Source organism: Cryptomeria japonica, chromosome 5 (genome assembly GCF_030272615.1).
Source record: "Cryptomeria japonica chromosome 5, Sugi_1.0, whole genome shotgun sequence".
Classification (NCBI taxonomy): domain Eukaryota; kingdom Viridiplantae; phylum Streptophyta; class Pinopsida; order Cupressales; family Cupressaceae; genus Cryptomeria; species Cryptomeria japonica.
The window spans coordinates 176,796,196-176,820,193 of record NC_081409.1 but is presented as its reverse complement, the minus strand read 5'-3'; the positions used below and the strand labels follow the sequence as shown (position 1 = coordinate 176,820,193).

Below are 23,998 nucleotides of genomic sequence, written 5' to 3'. Positions count from 1 at the left end.
TCAATGACATATTGATATATTCTTGGAATGAGGAGCATGAAGAGCACCTGAGACAGGTTTTGCAGTGTTTGAGGGACAATCAGTTGTATGGCAGTTTGTCGAAGTGTGCTTTCTTTCGTTCTAAGGTCAAGTACCTTGGGCACGTTATTTCTGGTGATGGGATCTCAGTTGACCCATCAAAGATCAGAGCTATTATGGATTGGCCAGTGCCAACGAGTGTGACAGAGGTCAAGAGCTTCATGGGCTTAGCAGGTTATTACCAACACTTTGTTGAGGGATTCTCTAGAGTCGCACATCCTATTACTTCTTTTCAATGTAAAGGGAAGAAATTTGAGTGGACAGAGAAGTGCGAGAGGGCCTTTCAGGAACTTAAAAAGGCACTTACTAGTGCACCTATCCTTGTAGTGCCAGATCCTTCAGCAGACTTCATGGTTTGCATAGATGATTCCCTAGAAGGTTTAGGAGCAATCCTTATGAAGGATGGTAGGGCTATAGCTTTTGAGTCTAGGAAACTTAAGACTCATGAGCTTAACTATCCTACTCATGACCTTGAGCTTGCAACAGTAGTGCATGCACTTGTAAGGTGGAGGCACTTCCTTTTGGGTCATCATTTTGAGCTTCATTCAAACCATCAGAGCCTTCAATACATATTCACTCAGCTGAACCTTAATGCACGTCAGAGGAGATGGATGGAGTTCTTGTGCAAGTATGATTTTGATGTTCACTACATCAAAGGGAAAGAAAACGTAGTTGCAGATGCTTTGAGTAGGAGATGTCACGAGTTATACACCATATCTATGGGCATGGATTTGAGAGATCATATATTGCAGTAGTTGCCAGAGGATGGATGGTATTTAGAGGTTTGTCAGGTGATACGATCTCAGGAAACTCTAGAAGGGAAATATGTGGATTATTCCTTAGAGTTCGATGGACTATTACACCATAGAGGGCGCATCTATGTACCTTCTTCCGGGGGATTGCGAGAGTTCATTGTCACCGAGGCTCATAGAGATCCTTATGCAGCACATCCCGGAGTTAAGAAGATGTATACAGACTTGCGACAGTTATATCATTGGCCAGGAATGCGGCAGCTCATTGCTGAGTTAGTAGCCCGATGCCTCGAGTGTTAGAGAGTCAAGGCGGAGCACCGCCATCCAGGTGGGTTGCTCTAGTCTCATGCTATACCAGAGTGGAAGTGGGATACTATATCCATGGATTTCATCATTGGTCTCCCTATGTCATCTCGTTGCCATGATGCCATCTTGGTGACAGTTGACAAGTTGACCAAAGTGGCCCACTTTTCACCAGTTCGGACTACCTTCACAACACCAGCAGTAGCACAGGTGTTCTTGCGAGACATTGTCAGGCTTCATGACGTTCCACGCAAGATTATTTCTGACAGGGATTCCCTCTTCACTTCTTCCTTTTGGAAGGCATTACAGGTAGCTATGGGCACCAAGCTCAATTTCAATACAACCTATCATTTGGAAATGGATGGTCAGACAGAGAGGGTTAACCAGGTGTTAGAGGATATGCTTCACATGTACATCATGGATCATCAGACCAGATGGGAAGAGTACCTTCCCTTAGTGGAGTTTGCCTATAACAATGGGCATCACACTTCGTTGGGAATGCCACCCTATTAGACATTATAGGACAGGCCTTGTAGGACACCGTTGAGTTGGGACCGCATAGAGGACAGAGTTGCTATTGGTCCTGAGATAGTTCGGGATATGGAGCAACAGGTGGATTTGATTAGGCAGCATCTTAGAGAGGCACATGATAGAAAGAAGAAGTATGCAGATGCGAAGATGATAGATCGTAGCTACTTGGTTGGAGACAGAGTCTTCTTGAGAGTGTGACTGCATAAAAGTCCAATCCGTTACGGAAAGGGTTCTAAGCTTGCACCTCGCTTTGTACAACCATTCAAGATCATTGAAAGGATAGGACCAGTTGCCTATCGTTTAGCATTGCCACCTAGCCTATCACGCATCCACGATGTGTTTTATGTATCAGTTTTGAGGAAGTATATCTATGATGAGTCTCATATTTTGGATTGTGATGCCTTGTAGGTGGAGTCAGATAGATAGCTAGCTTTGGAGCCCATTCGCATTTTGGCACGCCGGATGCTGGTCCTTCGAGGTCGAGAGCTGGACTAGGTTAGGGTCGAGTGGGATTGCTATGATGAGGTTACGACTTCATGGGAGGACGTAGCACATATGAGATCATAGTACCCCCATCTTTTTGATGAACTCCAAGAGGAAGTTCATGCCTAGAGGGGGAGGGTGTGAAGCCCTACCTCGACTCATCCTAGCATTTCAGTGATTTTTCATGTTGAGACTATTATGGATGCTTTATTTTTATGCATTATGGATTTAGAACTTATATGATTCCATGACTTGGATAACATTGATATATATTGATGCTTTATTTCTATGCATTATAGATATGGAACTCTATATGATTCTAGAATAGGATAAATTTGGGATGATGTATGTCATTATTGGATTTGCAGGACTTTACTATGATGCTAGAAATAGAATGCATGTCTTATGTTTGGATCAAATTATAAGGATTAAGATAATTACTTATGTGGATTTATTTGGATATATGAGATATTGATTTGTTTAATGTCAATTGTAGGCAGAGTGTTTGATGTGTATTCTTATTCATGTGTTTAATATTTTATGAGGTTATTTGGAAGTACTGATGTGTAATTGAGTTGCGTAGGAAAATTATCCATGTGACCATGGAAATACTATGGAGAACCAAACCTAGACCTATGTATGTTTGTAAAACTAGGGGTTGTCTATTTGGAGAGACAACACCCCATATGTATCGTATTTTATTTGTAAAAGTAAATGCTGCATGTGTGTTAAATTGAATTATTAATTTGTGTAAATCCAGCAAGAGACAAATTTCATGTGCAATTTTGTAATGTATTTTATTGTGTCACTTGACACGTGTTGATTTATGTCTTGATTTTTGAACTTGTCTCTTGGAGGGAGTTGTTTCAACCATAGCCTTTTCAAACATTTGAATGTGGTTCTAAATTTTCCTTGGGTAGAGAGTCTTTGGAATGGTCAACTCAGGTTTGACCCGAAAGTTAACTTCAGATGGGTTTCTAAGGGGTCAAATAGACTCCTAGGGGTAGTTTAAAGGTGTTTCCTAGAGTCTATAAGGTATACCTATGGGTTAGGAGTATTTTTAGGCATGTGACTACTCCCATGTGATTATTTAGTCACCTCAAAAAGTGGGTTTCCTAAGGTGAGCGAAAATTCAATTTAGAAGGTGTCATCTAGGTTAGATAACCTTCCTTTTTTGATGTGAGATCCTTTTTCCCACTTTCTCTTACTTTTTCCTTTTTTTAGTTTTAGAAACCTGTGAGAACTCTCACTGAGGTCTTTTTAGGCAAGAATGAGAGACTTTGTGGGTAATCACCCACTCTCCATTTTTGGAGACCATGCAATTTTGAAAAGAATAGTTTTGGGATAGAATTTTGGCTAAGTGTAGAAGAAAGGATTTGTGGAATTGGGCTGCTCATCCTCAAACTAGTTCTAGCAAACCTTTGGGCAGATTGAAGGTTGGTTCATCTTCTCCTTTTGTTTCTTTTTACATTGCATGTTTATGTTGGAAAGATTGTTTGTATATAAAAGTTGTTTTCTTGTGTTTTCTTTTGTGAAAATTATTATGTGACCTATCTTTTATTCTTTTATGCATTTCCTGTGATTTGGGAGTAACCAAGGCCCTTCTACTCTTGGGAGAGTAGGATGGTCTTGCGGGTGGTAGTAGTTTGATAGCTCTCGAGTGAGAGGCTCCCATTATGAGAGTGATCTCAAGGGGTGTATATGTGACCCTTGCTGCATGGTCTGATTTATGCATTTGGGGGTCATAAGGAGAGATAGTATGACATGAATGCCTTGGGGGGGCATAAGGATGTGAGGTTAATGAACTTATGATATATCTTTGTTTGCCATGAGGTGGCTTTGTGATCTACCATTCTTGCAGTCTCCTCAAGGTATTTGGTCCACTACCACCCATGTAAAAACATCACATTTTGTGATGAAGTGTAGCCTTGGTTAGGAAAGTGTTATTGTGTGTTTTTTCCTTGCTTGTTGTGTTTGCATGTGTGTAACCTGTCTGGGGCTTGGTTCTTCAAGCTCGGGGGTGGCTTCTAGTAAGCCTAGGCTGGAAGGTGAGCACTCCATGGTCAAAGCCTTATGATTTATTTGCGGGATTGCTTGGAAAGAAAAGAAAAAGACAAGTTTGAAAGTTGTTGGTTTTACTTGATTTGTAGAAAAAGATTTGGGAATGGGATAGTATATTTTAGTTGCAGCAATGTAAAAAGAAAGTTATATGTTGTATTTATTTGAAAAAGGAATGTATTCATTTTGTTAAAGTCCTCATTTAATAGAAATGAGAGACTAGATGGGTATCTCACTCCTATGTAATGTTGACTATCCTGTATTCTAAGTATTCTTTGAAAGAAAAATATTATTTTGTCACAAAATGAAATGTTTATGTTGGATTTTAAGTTATGTATTGTTCTTGAAATAATATTGGTTGTATACATGTTATTTAAAAAATAAAAGTTCATTTTGTCTCCTTATGCATAGTAAAATAATAGAAATGGGTAAAGTAATAAACTTGCATGTTAGTAAGAGAATATTAAGCATTTAGTCCTAATTATTTATTTCCAAATACAAATCATGGTTTAATAGATTTAACATGCCTACCTCTAAGGTTAATTTAAATGATTCTAGATTAATGTAGTTGCTGATTATAGTTTATTAAATTCTGTCATTTTCCCTTTTATTTATTGCAGAAAATAAATCTAAAATTAGCAGTCTATCTCTAAAGTTAGCATCTGGACTGTCAATAGAAAAAGAAATGCTTTATTTAAATCTATTAGTTTTGAAAACCTGCTTTAAGATATTTAAAAAAATAAATTTATAAACAGTTTGTTTAAAGTAGACAAAAGTAATTTTTGCCTCTATTTCCATGTTGTCAATACATAGTTAGTTTTTGCATAATTTTAGAAAGCAAGAAAATAGATTCCTATTTAGTTAAATTTGAAAGTAAATCTACCCCTAACTTTATATATATATATATATATATATATATATATATATATATATATATATATATATATATATATATATATATATATATATATATATATCAGATAATATATTTATACATGCATGTTAACCAACCATATATATATATATATTATTACAATAAAATAAAATAAAATAAAAATATATATATATAATTCTCCTTGGGTGCCAAACCCTACCCCAAGGGGACCCGAAGCCGAGGCTCCCACGGGCTCCCCCCCGGGCAGCACAAGCTCTTTGCGAGTCGCTGCGGGCCACACCTCGCAGAGGCGACCGTGGTCGCCGCTGTGGGCTGCGTCTCGCAGGTACGCTGCGACGTCTCTGTGGGCCGCGACCCGGAGTGGCGCCGAGGACGCTGTTGCGGCGGCCGCGGCCTCTTACGTCGCCCCCTTGTGTATTGCCTTCCCCTCCCTCGCTACTCTTACGAGGATTCTCATGCAAATCTAGCCTCCTCCCTGCACAAAAACATAAAACCCTAACTCGCCTTGAAGTGTGTGTATATATATATCCTCGTGTGACCCTCTTCCGCATTGCAAATCCGGCCTCCTCCCTGCACAAAAACATAAAACCCTAACCCGCCTTGAAGTATATATATATTAGATATATATGTTTATATATATGAACGTATAACTCTAACTTTAGAATTATTATTTTACGTTCGTATTTTATATGTTTATATAAACATTTAAATATGATGTTTTAAATTTTAATTCTTTTGAAGCTTTATATTTTAGGAAATTATAACGATCTCTTTTGTGTCATTTTTGTCATAGGGGGATTAACTTTAGTCCACCTAAATTTAGGCTTGTCGAGAATAAACTTTATAAGACAAATTTTATTATGGATTTATTTAGCCCTTTAGTCAAATTTAATACACATTATAATTATTGTTAAATTGAAATATAAGTGTTTTAAAAATCTAAGTGCTAGAGTTAATTTAATTAATTCCTACAACGAGTAAAAGATAAATTGAGATTGATAATATCTCTTGTCAATTTAATTAGAGACTTTTGCTTAAATGAATTTATTATTTATTAATTGGTGAGATAATAATAAATTCTTGGGGAGTTAATTTTCCACATGTAATTTTAGATTATTCCGCTCACTTAATATAGTTGTTTAAATTAACTTTAGTTGAAGAAGAATTCAAACGTAGTGAAGACAAGACTTGATACTACGTTATTTTAATAAACTTACTTTCATTAGGTTGTTATTTAAAAAAGAAATTATTTTGTTCGTACCCAAAAGTTTGGACATAACAGTTAAGTTTATCTAACACACACACACAGATATATATATATATATATATATATATATATATATATATATATATATATATATATGAGAAAACAACCAATTTCTATTACTTTCATGAAAATGAATTACAATACTTTAATAATATAAACTACAGTTGCATAAATCTGCAAACCAAAGCCACAATCTACAATGCTAAACTTTCACTGTTCACTTGGAATGTATAATTGCCCTATAATGTTTTGGAAAGTGTAACCTCCATTTTGAGTGCCACAAGTCTAATAGTCCAAAATATTTTATTAGAAATTGAAAATTTTAATTTCAACAGTACAATTTCTAGGAATCATAATTTTCAATTTGATTGTTGGATATTCAATCATTATATGTTATTGGAAAGCTCATGATGAAATCTACAAAGTTAAAATTTATTGGTCCAAATTTGTCCAAAATCTAAACCCATATGAGACTTCTAAACCCATCAAAATTGCATTTAAAGTTGTATTATAGAAATTTTCCAAAACAAAACTTTAATATATGATATTGAGATGATTCTTTTACCTTTCACTTTATATTTCAATTTTGCTTCATGGGGTAAATTTTCAAGTTCATGTGCACAAACATCATTTTACTAAAAAAATCAACCCCTACCATTTTTAACCCTTATTGAAAAATTAAACAATATTGTTCCCCAATAAAAGATTGCTTACACCTTCAATGCATCTACGTCAAAAAGTGAGACACAATATTGTGAGATCACTTGGAAAGCCAACAACTATACATTGAAGTCTCGTTATTTCTAATATTATGGTTTTTACTTTTCTTGTTATCTTAATGATATATTTCATTTAATGTGATTGACCATTTGTAAATATGTAGTTTCCTCTATGGCATGCTGAGGTATGGTAGCATAACCCTCAAAGAAAACTTCCATGTAATCAAGATTTGCCATATTTGTCATGTTATTCTTAAATTGTTCAAAAAATATTTATGGTATTCTTTTATTCATGCTCATCTTTTTTCTAAGTAGACTTCCCAAAACATTAAATATTAATATATTTTAAATTTTAAAATATTTTAAAATTTATTTTTATACAAATTTAATGTTAACTCATGAGGGTTGTATTTTTAATTATATCTTAATAAAGATTTAATTATAAAACATGACATTACTTCTAAAATAGTATGCATATTCCATGATAGAACATCCTACTATTTTCATTTACACAATCTCTCTTAGGTGAATAAAACAATTTATTTAATCCTATGCAATTTTCATGATTAACATTTTAAAAAGGTATTATGTCTAATTTAAATTTTATTAATTAAGTTTCATACAAAATTAATAAATTTATTTTTTTCTAATGTTAAAGCTAATAGTTTTTTAGTTTATTTTGTAGTGTTTTCCTATATTAAAAGTTCAAGTAATTGAATTTCATTTATATTTTTGTCACTTTTATAAATGCCATGTAAATTGAATTGTTATTGTGTCAAGTCAGGGTGAACATGTAACATATTTTTAAGTGAGATGTTCTATTATGGGTAAACATATAGCTTGTATGTGGAATTTTGGGCCATGTAACTATTACAGTTGTGGTGATAATGCGTTGTCATTGATGTCAACCTATATTTGTATGTTGAGCTACAGAGTTGCAGTACTATGATGTATCTTAGCTTCTAAAGTTTATGGTTAGATGTCATGGTTGGATGTCAAATGCACTTTGATTAATATGTTGTTCTAGAGTTCATGGTTGAATATCAAATGAGCCTTGATTGACAAGATGAAAGTCCGGAAAGGAAGTTTAGGAATTGTTGGCCCAGTTTGTCATTGCGTCAAAAGACCAATCTGTCAATGCTCGATACAAACAATAGAGATATGGATCGCACGGGAGGCAATTAGTCCCTTGTCACAAATCTCAAGGGGAGCGCTGATCATTTTGCCAACAATCTCCCCCTCAACGTTACCCGAGGGGATTCAAACCCGTGACCCAACGCTCTGATACCACTTGTTGGTGTTAATTCTATGAGGATCCGATTAATACTAAGAGGGGGGGTGAATCAGTATTAATACCAACTTGAAAATTTAAACCCAAATCAAACTTACAACAAATCTAACTTCATTTACCACATATGCCAATTCATTAAACAGTACCGGTAATCACTGATAAATCTCTGATAAACTGCTATAATCGGTGTATTAAAAAATAATGAATAAACTAAAGATAATCAATAACATCACAAGAAAATCATTCCACACATGAACACCATATTTTTGATGTGGAAACCCAAATAGGGAAAAACCACGGTGGGAGTTAGTACTCACACAGATTTGTACTCTTTTGAAGTACGCCCTGTTAGGAGCTTACAATACGCCATGTTAGGAGCAACCCCTTTTAGGAGTCACCCGGTTAAGGGATTTGGATGTGCAACCCAGTTAGGAGCTTAACGACTTGTTAGGATCAACCTCATGAGGGGATTTACCACTTTTTTTGAGAGCTACCCTGTTAGGGGATTTACAAGATTAAGGCCTATCAAGACTTACTCGGTTAAGGGATTTAATGTTAGGGGATTTACAAGATTAAGGCCTGTCAAGACTTACCCGATTAAGGGATTTAATTTACTGCAACTATTAGGAAACAACAATGAAAAAGTGATCTGTTACTTGCATTTCTCAACTTGCTAAATCAGATCCAGTTATACTCCACTATCTGCAACTCTCAGGTAGATCTCACTCTTCTCTGGTACGGCTTCACACTCTTCTCTAAGACCACCGACACAATGAACATCAACTAAGCCAACATAAATAATGCTTTCCACTAAGTCGGCCACTAAACCCTAAATTGCATCATAGATCATCACAAATCTTTACAACTCATTACAAATCATCATATGGATCATTACAATCAATTACAAATCAATATCAACCGTTGAATGATCATAAGTCGTCACAACAAGTCGATCTGGTACAAAGTCAAACCCTTGGCTCATTCTGCTAAGCACTTTGCACATTCCCAAGAAATTCGCTCTCCAAATGTGCCAAAACATCTTTCAAACATTTCACGCGGTTTGTGCCACATTATCATCAACATGTAGACTTGATGTCGATCGCCGCCATACCAAAAATCATTATCGGTTTTATGATTTCTTCACCGGTTCTAAAACCCTGGCAAAACTTCATCAGAAATTAGAAACATGCCTTCTGATAGTCATCACAAGATGCAGTTCCGGTCAGATACTCATTACCATGATAAAAACTTATATTTCGAACCACAAATCACAAATCATCACCAATCATCTGCTTCAAGTAAAACATCTCTGCATATACCAGTTAACATCCTATTTCACAGTCTTCTGTATATTGCCGATAAACCTTGTCTCCGGTAGACTAAATCACTTAGATGACAAACCAAACATCATGAAACATCAATTAACATTATTTAACATCAATTGCCATCAATGACAACACAAATAATTGATCAAGTCATCTAATCACAAAATCTCAATCTCTTCATCACAAATAGTCTTCTATCCTCTACCAGTTCAGTCATCAATCTTTAACTGCATCACCTCATCCACGTCAGTTATGCCAATCATGCCACCAGTTGGCCCAATTTGTCGTTGCGTCAAAACACTGATCTGTCAACACCCGATACAAACTATAGAGATATGGATCTCACGGTAGGCGGTTATCCCTTGTCACGAATCCCGAGGGGAGCGCTCACCATTTTGCCAACAGGAATTTGTACCATTTGTTCTCTCTCCGCACCTTATCTTTACAAGGAGTTTGACAATATTAGATTATGGCCAAGGCAAGAAAGGTGTCACACAGGTTGTTAAGAATGTACCATTATTTTGTTGTTTAAACTAGCAAAGGAATGTGTGCTAAGATGAATTGAGTCATGTTTATCTCTTGGTTTGGACCACAATTGTTTTCCTTTCTTTGCGAATGTTTTTGGGGCGACCTTTTGGATAGTACACACTTCATACTTGCACATTTCATCTTGGCCAACTGAAGAAAATTTGTTGATGCTTGCAAAGGATATAAATGGAAAATCAAATCATTGTTAATAAAGTGAGTGTGTTGGGTTCGTCCGTATATATATGCAAAAATTTAAAGAAATATTTAAAAATGCAATTTTTTTTTTTAATGTTTAAAAGTCACTTTGATGTGACTTAACCAAGTTGGTCGCTTGGGTTCGGCTTGGGTGCACCCGAGTTCGGCTTGGGTTCGTGACCACGAACCCATGAGGAACTCAGGGCCCCTAGGGTGAACCCTGGCCGAACCAGGACCCATGCGAACTCGGTTCATGTTAGGGGCCTCAAATAGGCGAGCCTGGCAACTTAGCTTATATGTATTGAAAATAGTGAGCTGAAGGTAACTACATTTGAATGAGCCAAGAAGTGTGTTGGAGGCAATGGGCCAAAGATAGCTGATATTGTTCAGTAGAAGTATTGTGAAGAAAGTTTATCAACTATTCATGTTATTCAAAGGTTGTAGCCTCCTTCTGTAAACATTGTAATTCTCAAGGTGTAGTGAACTTCCTTTTGTTGTAGCCATAAAACCGTGTTTGAGGGAGTTGCAGCTTCCTTTGGATTGTAGCCCATTAAACCTAATATGATCTTGTTTTAATTTGTGAGGCTGGATTTGGACAGTAGTTCCAAGCAACTTGCTCACCATGGTTTTTCTCTCGTTGAGTTTTCCACGTAAATCTGGTATCTACTTGTGCCATTGTAATATTTTGTTTCATTGTTGCTGATCTGTTTTAAATGAGGGTTCAATTTTATGCTGAATTGTATACTTGAATACTGATTCACCCCACTTCTCAGAAGTCCGATGTGTTTAACAGTATCAAATGCAAGACACTTAATGGCCTGGGTCAAATGTCCCTTAATTACAGTTGACTTACAAAGTCAAACCGAACCTCTTCCCATAACTTGCATTGGTTTTTATGCCTCTGCCATTAAACTTTTTCTTGTACTAAGCTTTTGGCTTTGGAAGAGTGTTGGGTGTATATAGTGTTAGTCTTGTTCGTATGTCTTAATATGTCAGGCAAACCATCCAATCGAATTACAATTGAATTGAATTATTTCAACAGATCCATTTCAGATCAGACAGGATGTTTGTAAAACGGCTAAATAATGGTAAATAATTTTTTTGGTGTATTGAAATATCGATTACACTGTATAGCAACCCACTTCAAATCCAGACTAAAAGCATAAGTGATATGAACTTGAAGTTAAAATGATCAAGTGGGCAAATAAAAAGTTAAAACCTTTCAATGCTTAACTTCTCTGGTACAAATGATCTATTTTATGCCAAAGATTATCTTGCTGCTACATGTACTCAATAGTTCACCTGAAAAATTCACAAAAATATATATCATTAACTGAAGTGTGGGCACATAACTGCTAAATGAGAAACATTGTTGTATTCTTAGAAACATGTCATCACTCCCATATGTGATTAGTGAATAAACATACCTTCAGGAAACGTGCCGAACTTGAACTTGTCAGCTTCCTGCTGGTTGTGGACCGTGATTACTCTTAAGTTTTGCTAATACAGTCAACAACTGGACTGACATTATCAATGAACCACAAAATTTGAAGTTTAGATCCTGCTCATTTTCCGTAAAATGTAGACCCCCTTTACCACCATGCATTAATGTTTGTTTTATTCTCTTATGGCCAGAGATGCACATATTGTTGCTTGATGATAGTCAATGGGTTATTAGTTGTCCATTTTTTTGGTGTGTGAAGGGAATATCTGCCTGCTGATTGCCTTGATGTTATCTGTAAATGCCTAATATCATGGGTGAGCTTATGAAAAAGATTGTATTATCACCATATCAAGTAGTGCTGAAATAGAGAGCAAAACTAAAGCTATCCAGCCCATAGGCTCTTAATCTCCCTGCCTTAATGTTAGTTCTTGCAATTGAGAACCCATGCAAGAGTCCTCAAGGCAATATCACTCAAGATCACACACAGTCTGAAAAGTTTCTTTGTCAACTACACAGCATCTCTGCAGCAGTAAACATATTAATTGATAAATCCCTGCCATATAGATGCGTTTTCAGAGAAAAAAAAACTAAATTGCAGCAGAAACTCATTGCCAAAGACAATTAAATTATTGGTTTGAAATAAAGTTTGGCAAAGTGCCATAAATTTGTCAAATAGTTTGGCTAAAGCTAAACCCACACTTGCTAAATTGGAGGAAATGCTTACATATTTGAACATAAATGAATGAATGAAGACCCAAGTGTGTTATATAATATAAAAATAAAAACACAATATGCTCTCTAAACTTCCTGATCATGCAATTTTTTTCACATGGACAGAAAATCATAGATGATGTTCATTATCAAAATAACAAGTAAATCAATTTTTTTGAAAAATATGCATGCAATGTGTATAAGAGACCTTCCCTTACCAAAATTTGTAGATTCTCACCGGCATCTTATTGAGGAAGGTGAATTGCAGACAATTTTCTAATCATACTTTGGTAAGATATATGTACACATGCATCCATGTATTTGTCGAAGGATGTAAACTGCCAAATTCACAAATCCAAAGTCGGGAAACCCTGCCACACCTACACTCATCTCCCTTGCATAACCAAACATTAGCTTTCTGTGACTTAACTCATTATCTAAATGGCTGATTGATATGACAAAAAGACGTAAATTTGATTGCATTATGGATATTGGAATTTGCAAAATAAAAATTCTCTTCTTCCTCACTCACAGGTGTTTGATTAGCAGTAAAAAAATTCTTATTATTACATATCATCCATGTCTATTGTGAATTTTCTCTTGCAGTAATCCAACAGGGATCCAGTTATATAACGACCCACAGTAAAAGTGCAAGCTAACAAAGAAAGTATCTCTTCCTATAGATCATTCTTGCAGAGTGGTTGTATGGAGGGGGCTATAACACAAAAACTAGTTCTTCCACCCCAATAACCATTATAGATGTATCTCACAGTAGTAAACAACTTAAGTGTTCTTTTACTGCATTTGCAACACTAAGAATCTTTCCCCAAGAAAGAAAATTAATAAATGCAAGCCAATAATAAAACAGGCTGTTCTATAGATCATATTCAAGCTAAATGCTACTTTGACATATGAGAAACTCCTTTTGGAGGGATTTCTTTACATTTACTTTATATATTGTTCAATTTTGTACCTTGAAATTTTGACATTCTGACCAGGTTCACGAATAAACTTAAGCTTGCAAATCAACCTAGAGGCTACCTATTGGAAAAGCCGAAATGTGACATCTGCCGAACCATTTGACAGCAATAAGATTCAATTTTATATATAAATGTTTTGGAAGTGACATAGGTATAATATAGATTCCACCTATCCCTGACTCTATTTGGCATTTATATTGACAAATTGGAGCAACACATAGACAGGCTAAGGGTTTGGGGTTGCACGTGGCTAGCTATGTGATAAAAGTCCTTTTATATAGTGGTGATCTCATATCTTTTACAATATCCTCCCAAATCTTAAGAGACCATTTGAAAGCAATACATCTCTTTTGCAAAGAAATAGGGATACAATTAAACATCACCAAAACCAAGATCTTGGTCTTTTCACCCAAAAAGAACAGAACGTAGTACCATAAAATCTTCACAATTGTGTGGAGTCCCCTTGGAGATCGTCACAGAATACAGATACCTATGCGTAGGACTAGTCTTTTAGCAATAAGCTTAGTTAGGAATCATATAGGATGAAGAGAATTCAAGGATGTTGGAAAGCTCCATATACTCTTCAAAACACATGCAGCGACCCAAGAATATGGAATCGACCACCAGGGTCTTGTTTTGGTTACTTGTCATGCCAGTGGTGCTTTATGGATGGGATGTTTGGACAAGCAGCACACCAGATCTAAAATGTAGACAACCAGAAGAATTCAGAAGCATATAATCATCAGCAGATTCAAGATTAAGACTTCAATCTTATACGAGATTCCACTATAGAAAATGGGTACTTCCCCAATTCCAGCTACAGTTCACCTTCTAGACTATCTCCAGAGAACAAAGATCATGAAATCTGACAGGTGACCCAGGGTAGTAATGTAAGAAGACATGAACAAAATAAAGAAAACTTGGAAGAACCAAAATAAGCGATGGATGAATAGTTAGGTCAATAAGCTGCAAGAACGGAGATAAAACACCATAAAAGAAAAATTCAAACTAAAAATGAGGAAAAAGCAACTTAGGAGGAAGTGGCAATATTATATGAACATGATCAAAATGCTTACATGGGCACAAAAATCAGGTGGAAAATGAAGACACTCACTAGTCCGGTTGAAGATTAGCTCATTACAACTTAGGTGCGAGAAAGGTAGATTGACGAACCTGAAGAGGATAATTGGGAAGAGAGAATATATCTATGTTGTGCCTAAGCCTTCAGGTGCGGTAGGGACTTGCTACTTGTACAGTCTATTGGGGGGTTCTGTGTCTGCTGTCTTCGAAGAGGCAAATATTGATAAAATAGGTATCAGTAGGAGGTTCAACTTTTCAAAAAAAAAAAACTGGGACTTCAATTCAGACTTAACCTCCCCAATCCCCTCTTTCCATTTCTGGGTTCCCAACTGACTGCTTTGATTTGGTAGACATTATGTAAAACCTGTATATCTATCTATCTATTTGGCTCTTAGCAAAACCCACTGTAAAAAAATAGGTTTAATCCTCTTTTAGTGAAAAGAAACGTGGCTTCACTTCAAAACAAATAATAAGAATAGCATCCATTCATCTTATTAATCCTTTAAAAGGGATGAAGACATAATCACATATATACATACCCAAAAGAATTGAAAGTGATTCAAGGATGGCAAAAGCCTCTATTCATGTTAATTTCATGCTAGCTCTGCCCTTTCCTTCAATTCCTTCAAATGGTTTTCAAGGCTCTCAATCCGAGCACCCCATTCAGGCTTTACAGTAATAGGCCTCACATTCCCCACGACCCTGGGTATCATTTTTGAAGACCTTCTTCTTGTACTATCCACTCTACTTGCATTTTTCTTCTTTACCTTTCTCCGGCTTTCTTCATTTGCTTTCTGAGCAGACACCTTCTGCAATGCCAAAATAATATCCTCGCCTCTCAAAGAGGGTTTTGCAGTTGCCCTTGTATTCAAATGCAAAACATCTTCATTTTTTCCCAAATCTGAATCCTCAGAGGATGGATTTCTGGTGTTTTCATTTCTTTCCTCTTGATGTGCAATGCTGTTTTTTTTCTCTTCATTCTTCCGCACTGATTGTGGGTCATTTTTTTTGGTTTTTGCAATTATGTTTTTGGGAGGTGTTTTATCTGTTCTGAATGCATCTAGAGCCGCAAAGCCCATACCGCCAGATTGGGCATTTGGGTTCTTATCCTTTACCTTCTGTGATCGAATTTTTTGGCTGGTTTTCTTAGAATTTGAAGAAAATATGATGAAAGTGGAAGAGTTGGCTACCTTGGTAGAGTGGCGACTCTGTACGAATGGAGAACGATTTAGGTGTTGGCCGGGCGATGAGGGTATGGTGAAAGTCAGTGCCATTCCCTCTATTTAATTCATGTGGCCACACGTTGCTCATCTCCTACATTCCAAATCCCCATGATTCCAAATGGTCTGTACACTGCAAAAAGATAGGTATATTATTATTATTATTATTATTATTTAAAAAAAGGTAACGGGAGATAAAGCCACTTATTTGTATGCATGAGCTCAAAATTTTCACAAATCTTATATACATTTATCAATCTCACATTGATTTATTTAATGTATATTACAATTTTAATATAGGTTTATGTAATGAAATTATTTGTGTAAGATATGAATATAATAAGATATAAGATGTAAATATTTTATTATGTTAAGTTAGTTTGAAGGAAATTTAAAAAAAAAAATGAATAAATTTTTTAATATAATTATTAACGATTATTTATTATAATAATTATATAAAAATGTATAGATAATTTAATTAAGGATTTTATGAGTTATAGTTAGTGATGCCTTTCTAAATGACACAATGTTAGTTTATGATCAAACAACACAAAACACACAAGACGTTAGAGTTAGTCAATCAAAAACTAAAACATGAAGGCATTCCAAAGGAGACACTAAAAACATGCTAATGAATCTAACTAAAGAAGTAAGACAATGAGATATCTCCAACTATCTCTTAACATGATATTAGCTCCTTTCTCCCTTGTTCCTCTCCTCTCCAAGTTCCAAAATAGTGTAGCTCTCAGCAACTTTTTGCACTATGGATGCTTATGGAGGATTGAGATTTGTAGAATAGCTCCAAACATGAAATGAAAAGCTATTTTTAATGCTAAAATGATATATTTTAACCAAAAGACAAAAGATTAGATTGTTTATGCTAAAATGCTCTCTAAAATGGCTATAGTCTAAATGCTTACAAGTTTTCAGGATCTGGATTATGAAGGAATGGGCTCTATTTATAGGAAAAATGGAGCAATGGATGGCCAGGATTGAAAGGTTTAATCAAGGGTCAAGCTTGAAAGTTGGGGATCCATGTGCACAATTTGCACCAATGAAATGGTGACAAGTGTCAACATAAGATTGGGTTGAGAGAAGAGGTTGGAGGCATTAAATGCCTGAGGAGACCTCATGGTTATCTAGAAGGTAAGGGTCAAGCCTAAATTAGGATTACCCACTAGATTAGGAGTTAATGCAAGGATAAACCTTTGTGCAAATGATTAAGAGATAATCATGGTCAAAGCATTAAAGGCTTGATGAGACCCTTGGGTTGGGTAGAGGTTGAGTCAAAACAAATGTTTTAACCATGTGGGAGGGTTTGAGGTAACCATTAATGGTTATTGGAGACTTTGGGGATTAAGTGGTTGAAGGTTGAAAGCCTTCAATAGTTATCAAAGACTTTGAGCCATTTAGTGGTTGAAGGTTGGAAGCTTTCAAAGGTTATCCAAGACTTTGAGACATTTAGTGGTTGAAGGTTGAAAGCTTTCAAAGGTTATCAAAGACTTTTAGGCTTTGAGAAGTGACTCCATTTTGCTTAGGAATGTGACAATAATTAGGGGATGGATTAAGTTAATTAGGAAGAGGTTAGAAGAATCTAGAAGGGGATTAGATTTTGCAAGTGGATTTGGTGGGTGAGGGAAAATAGGATTTTATTAAAATAAAAATTCATTTATTTCAATAAATGTGTGCAAGTTGTATTTGGATAAATATTCAAATAAATATTAATTTATTTAAATGAGAAAAAGGAAGATAAAGCATTAAAATGCTTGAAGACTTTGAGGGGAACCATTAAAGGCTTGAAGACTTTAAGGAAAACCATTAAAGTCTTAAGAAGACTATAGAAGGAAGCCATCAAGTTTGAAGACTTTAAAGCCATCAAGTTTGAATACTTTAAGGGAAACCATTAAAGGTTTCAAGTGGGTGAGGATAAATAGGATTTTAAATAAATAATTTATTTAAAATAGTTGTGCAACTTGCTTTTGTAGGAAAATACAAGTGGGTGGAGGATAAAGGTGATTTAAATAAATTATTTATTTAAAATAATTGTGCAACTTGCTTTTGTAGGAAAATACAAGTGGGTGAAGGATAAAGGTGATTTAAATAAATGATTTATTTATTTAAATGTGAGAGGTGGGATTTTGGGGGATTTAAATAAATATTAATTTATTTAAATGTGAGAGGTGGGATTTTGGGGGATTTAAATAAATATTAATTTATTTAAATGTGAGAGAAGATTTAATTAAACAAATATGATTTATTTATTTAATTAATGGTATGAATTTGGTTAAGTGAATTAAATGAAATAAATGAAATAATTTATTTAATTAATAGGAGAAGAGGGTTAAGATGAATTAATTAAATATTAATTTAATTAATTATTAATTGATGGTTAAATAATCAAATAAATACTAAGTATTCATTTAATTAAGTGGACAGATTTATGTGACTACAGTTAGTTATTATAAGTTTAAGTAAAGATATAGGAGTGTCTCAAAATTAATATATTTTGATATCTTTTACATAGATGCATTGAAGAAACAGTTAATTAGATTTATAATTTATTATTACAATGGTGGAAACTACATATCCATGATGTTTTTCCTTATGTTTTGCACTATTTTGATTAGAGTATCGTAAATGAAATAATTAGCTCACAAGTGACAATATTGTGTGAAGTTAGCTCATTAGGTTCACAACATCTCAATCACCTTATCATCGATCTTAAGAGATTTGATCTTTGATTCGTAGACCTACCATTTGACCCCCCTAGATTATATCCACGAGTGTAGACTTGATCAAGTTCACCTCTATACTTGTGGATCAAAGCCTTAAACTTTTAAAACTCAAAAATTAAATTTTAACATTTCAATCACAAACTAGCAATTATAAGCCAACCCAGTGCACATTTGTGTTGATTTATGTGATGTTGTTTTATTTAAAGATAAATTCATTCTTTCACTAAAATCATCTAGGAGCATGTTAGGGTTATCCAAAGGATTTATTATGGAGCATTTTATAAGAGCATCTGAGAAGCACTATTAGAGCACCACATCGTTGTAGGTTTATCGCATGATTGCTTGCTATCCACAATCTTGGTTCATCGTTGTTGAATCAATGTCTACTTGATAAGAACACGACTCTTACAATTTAACAAATATGTTAAAGGTGTTTATAAACACCAATAGTTAATTTGCAAGACTCAAATGTTACAAGATCAAGGTGAACAAATTCTAATAGTCCATAGCCAATTTAGATCTATATTTTTTTGGTTTAGATCTGCACTCAAGTTTAGATCCACACTTGCAGAGATTGGGTCTGCATTCATTTAGTTGATTTAAAACAAAAAAGCCATTTTACAAAATTTGAGATCTCCATACGAATCAGTCCTAAAATTCTAGAATATCAATAAATCATCTGACATATATCACAATACTTCACCATTATCAAATTTCAAGCTAAATATCACATCTAATTTAATTTATGTATACATTTAAGTTTCACCAATTTCTAATATTAGTCCCAACTCATTTTGCCTAATTTAATTTGTTACTAATTGATTGCATTTATTTACTAAGCCCATATAATTTTATGTAGAGGTCTTTTTCCCTCTCCAGTGTTGGTCAACTTGAATTATCTTACACCTCCTAGGTTTGGCCTTAGGGTTTATCCTTCTTTTTTAGAGTTATCAAATATAATTTTCTAATTGCATTAATCTTATATGAGATTTTCGATTAGGGTTTGGATCTGTTGTTTTATTTTTTGCTTATTATTGATTTATCTTTATTATGTTTGGGTTTGTATTGCTTGACAAATCCCACCCACCCTTAGATTATCCTTCATTGACACATCCCACACTATGACTTGTCACAATCTATTGTCCATATTGACTAGTAATGCCTATATTACATTTTTTGGATGTTTTTGTTAGAAGTTTAGCGTGTTATTCACTTGTAGAATGTCAAGATGGGTGTGTCCCACACCTTCTAGTTCTAACATTTAAAACTAATTATTAAGTTGATTTTTATTTATTATTTGTGAACCCACAAGGAAAAGGGTGTCTCACTTATGATGACCATTATTTTATGTATATACTTAATTATGATGCAAGTAATAGTTTTTAAGAGAATATATTTTCATCAAGGGTGTATAAGAGCATCTTTGATAAAAGACAATGGTGTAAAGCAATCATAGGAGAGTTATATTGTTGCCTAGGAATCTTTAACAAATTTATGATGCATCATAGAGTGTTTTTTGAGGGAGATTATCAAGTCAAAATGAAACAATCAACTTGGTAAGTGACTTATGATAGATTTATTAAGTATTATGACGATCTAAGAGAATCTACTATTATTAGCATGTTGACTCACCATAGAGGAGGCATTGCAATTTAGGTCTCAGATTTGGGTGCCATATTTGGGTCATGGTATTGGCCCTTTGGTTTTTCGTTTACCTCTTATGGTTTATTTTGTTGGATCTCCCATATTATTGGATTAATATATTGAAGTCAATTGTGGGTTATTCTTTTATTTGTAGCTATTGGTATACTATCAAAATTTCTCTAGAATCTAACTGTTGGTGATATTTCTATAAAGGATTGGTCTAATATCTGCATTATAAACTCATAACTACTAATTAATACAAGTAGTTTTGATTTGAAATGTGGTTTTTTCTCCTAAAATTATTTACCCCATGTAAATCATCTTATTATGTTATATTTTTTTTTATGTATTATTTTCTATAACTATAAGATTGATTATTTTTTCACATAAGACCCCTCAAATTTTGATGTGAGAAGAATATTCTTCAATATTTCTTCCTTTCATGGAGAGTTTCTATTTAACACACCTCAAGAATAAGAGGGGGGGTGAATCAGTCATGATCGAATCTTAAAACTTTACAGCACAATTTTAATTCCAAAACATCTTAAAGTGATCAACAACAATGAAAGATAAAACAACCAACACACATGCACAATATAACACTAGATTTATGTGAAAAAACCAAGAAGGAAATAAAACACAGTGAGAGTTAACTCACACTATGTGAAACATATGTTACAATATTTGTTTTAGGGCTCATTACTCCCAAAAGGACTTGTAGGCTAAGGTTCACTACCTCAAGGCAAGATACAAAGGACTTGCAGGCTAAAACTCACTACCTCAAGGAAAGATACAAAGATGATTTGAATTAAAAATCACATGCCTTCAACATCACAACATCCAATAGCATTGCTTGAATGTAGTTTCTCTTGACTCACTACCTCAAGCAACCTTTTGACAATTCAGCTCCAATACTTTCACCACACACATCTATTACCTCAATTTTGCATCTTTCACAATCCACACTCATCCATGCTAATTTATCTTCTATATAAACTATCCACATCATCACAAAACATTAATTAGGTTAGCCATAACAAGGGACAAGGAGTGATCCAAACAAGTCAGCCACCAAAACATAATTGCGATGGAAGTAGTCCAATCTAAGAGATGGAGAGGAGCTAAAAAATCATAACACATCATCCAATATAGTCCCAACCATCACACACACTAGTGCACATCCTCCAAAGTCAACAACAGGGTAATGTGTAGGTAAAACATGTAGCACAAGACCAGTTAGCCCAAAACAAATATTCCAAATGAATTATTTCAATGTAGATCCCACAACCCCAAAAAATCTCTAACATTGGTGCAAACCCCTAGGAGCAAAGTGCAAGCAAGATAACAAGCCCTATTGGCCAAATAACTATAAATTGTCTTGAAAATTTGACTCTAGACACAATGTGACACCAAAGAGATCAACCAACATCATGTGGACCATATGGAGACAACCCTTATCCTTCCAACAACACTTCCAAACACTTTTTCAGTTCCAGAAAACTAAAACAAGTTGCCGCAACCATAACAAATATATAATTCTTCATAATCGGAGGCATAACCAACATAGCCATGAAACATAACATCTTAAACAAACTTGTGGTGCACTTAATCAGGTAAAAAATAAATTCACCGCGCAAACATTATGAATATGTCCTCCAAGCTGCAACAATAGAAACATCAATGCAGAGCATTCTACGAACCATACCTAACTAGTCATCAAATTGCCAACATACTTTCTTAACTAGAAACATCAGCTACAACAACATGAACTTGAAAATATACTAGTACAACATCCACAAATGATACACATTAAATTCAAAACTGCAAGACCATATCTTCAAATGCGAAGGAATGTGGAGCATTCTTCTAGACTATCTTCAACATTCTTTTCTACATTCATAGACTTCATGAATTTTTAGAGACTGGGATACCTTGAAACAACATCTACTCACTTAGGAGAAACACAAGAGATACTTAAACAACTTGTAGTATGCACAAGATCATCTAGAAAACATCTCTCCAACATCATGCTTCTAATCCTCATATTAATATTTATAATCCTCATCTTAATACGATATCATCATGATACCATATTTTCTATCCAATCATGAACATCAACACCATCACTGCCATAAGTATTTGCATACAACATAGGACATCAACACCAAGAAGGTGGAGATCCACAACACAAAACATCTGCAATCATCAATCAACTAAACTAATACATTCAATGACCACAAATTGTAACAATCTCCACCATGCAAGTAACATATACATGTATCATTACTAACAAAAATATCTAATGTCCTTCTCAACACTAAGGGTTGACATCAATGACAACAACTACCTAACTGCCAATAATTTCCCCCATTGTTATTGATGACAACATTCACTCAACACTGATCATTTGTACTTCTTGCACTTGCTCTCCCCCTTTCAAAAAATTCTCTTCTCTATGCTTTTCTCTATCCTTTTGACATAAAGGACGAAGGGAAAAAGGGTCTTCACTTGATTCTACATTGTCCTTTCATCAACAATCAATCTCTCCCACTCATGTCACATGTTCTCATTGTCAGCAATGTCCAACAAATTCCTACTCCCCCCCTAAGAGTAGCAACCAACTGCAACCTACTTCCTCTAAGGAGTAGACCACATCAATCCAGGAGCAAAGCATATATCTTGAGTTTCTCTCCTTGAATAGATGCACCATCTTATGAACTTAGTTAGAAGGAGGGGCAATGACCCTAGCTTCTTCCTAAGATGCCTTTAAATGTATCCTTTGAGAGCATCTTTATGGTCCAATGTCTACAATTTGATCCATTGTAGGAACAAACTACAATCTGAATTCTTTCTCTACAACCTTCTCTCTTAGGAAATGATACTAGATAGAGATATGTTTAGCCCTTGAATGCATCACAAGATTCTTTGAAATATTTATAGCACTTGTATTATTATGCACATAATACCATCTTCTTGATTCTCTTGTTGTAACATTTGCAGGCCTTGCTTCTTGTTAAGTAGCCAACAAAGATTCGTTCATCACTTATTGAATCAAACTTTCCATGGTCTTCATCTCTTTAGATATAAAATTTGCCTCCAAAAACTCTAAAATACTTGACTGTTGCAGGTCTCCCATGCCACAGTTCATAAGGGGTCCTAGAGTTATTGACTCTCACTTGCACCCTATTAAGAATATAGCTAGAAGTTTATACCGCCTCTTTCAAATATACATCAAACAAAATAATATCTTTTAACATTGTTCTAGCCATCTCTTGAACTATCCTTTTTTCCCTTTCAACTACCCCATTCTACTGAGTGGTCCTAGGAGCAAACAAATGTCTCCTAATGCCACGATCTTCACAAAAAATTTCAAACTCATTTGAAGTAAATTCACCTTCTTTATCAGATCTTAGACATTTGATATTTGCATCTATCTCATTCTAAACCATAGATTTAAAATCTCTAAACTTATCTAGGGCTTCTGATTTTTCTCTAAAAAATGTAACCTATGTCATTCTAGAATAATCATCAATAAGCAACATAAAGTACCTTTCACCATTGATTTCTTTTGTCCTGGTTAGTTCGCATAGGTGAGTGTATATCAACTCCAAAGTTTTTGTGGTATAATTTTCCTTGTTCTTGAACCTTGTCTTTGTTTGCTTTCTCATTTGACTTCCCTTGCATAAAGTATTTGTGGGTTTGATGATCTTTGGCATATCTATTACTGCATGCATAGAGATGATCCTCACCATGTTGTCA

The 23,998-nt window shown here is 34.8% G+C and overlaps 1 protein-coding gene across 1 annotated transcript; it reads right to left on the bottom strand.

The window, feature by feature from the left end:
* Positions 1 to 13,490: 13,490 nt before the first annotated feature.
* Positions 13,491 to 15,986, bottom strand: LOC131043444 (uncharacterized). Its single transcript, XM_057976642.2, has one exon. It carries the CDS (start codon positions 15,912 to 15,914, stop codon positions 15,234 to 15,236), a length of 681 nt encoding a protein of 226 aa, XP_057832625.2. The 5' UTR covers positions 15,915 to 15,986; the 3' UTR covers positions 13,491 to 15,233.
* Between the last annotated feature and the right edge of the window lie 8,012 nt (positions 15,987 to 23,998).

Coding starts and splice junctions, on each gene's coding strand:
- LOC131043444 (XM_057976642.2), bottom strand. CDS start 15,914: ATGGCACTGACTTTCACCATACCCTCATCGCCCGGCCAACACCTAAAT.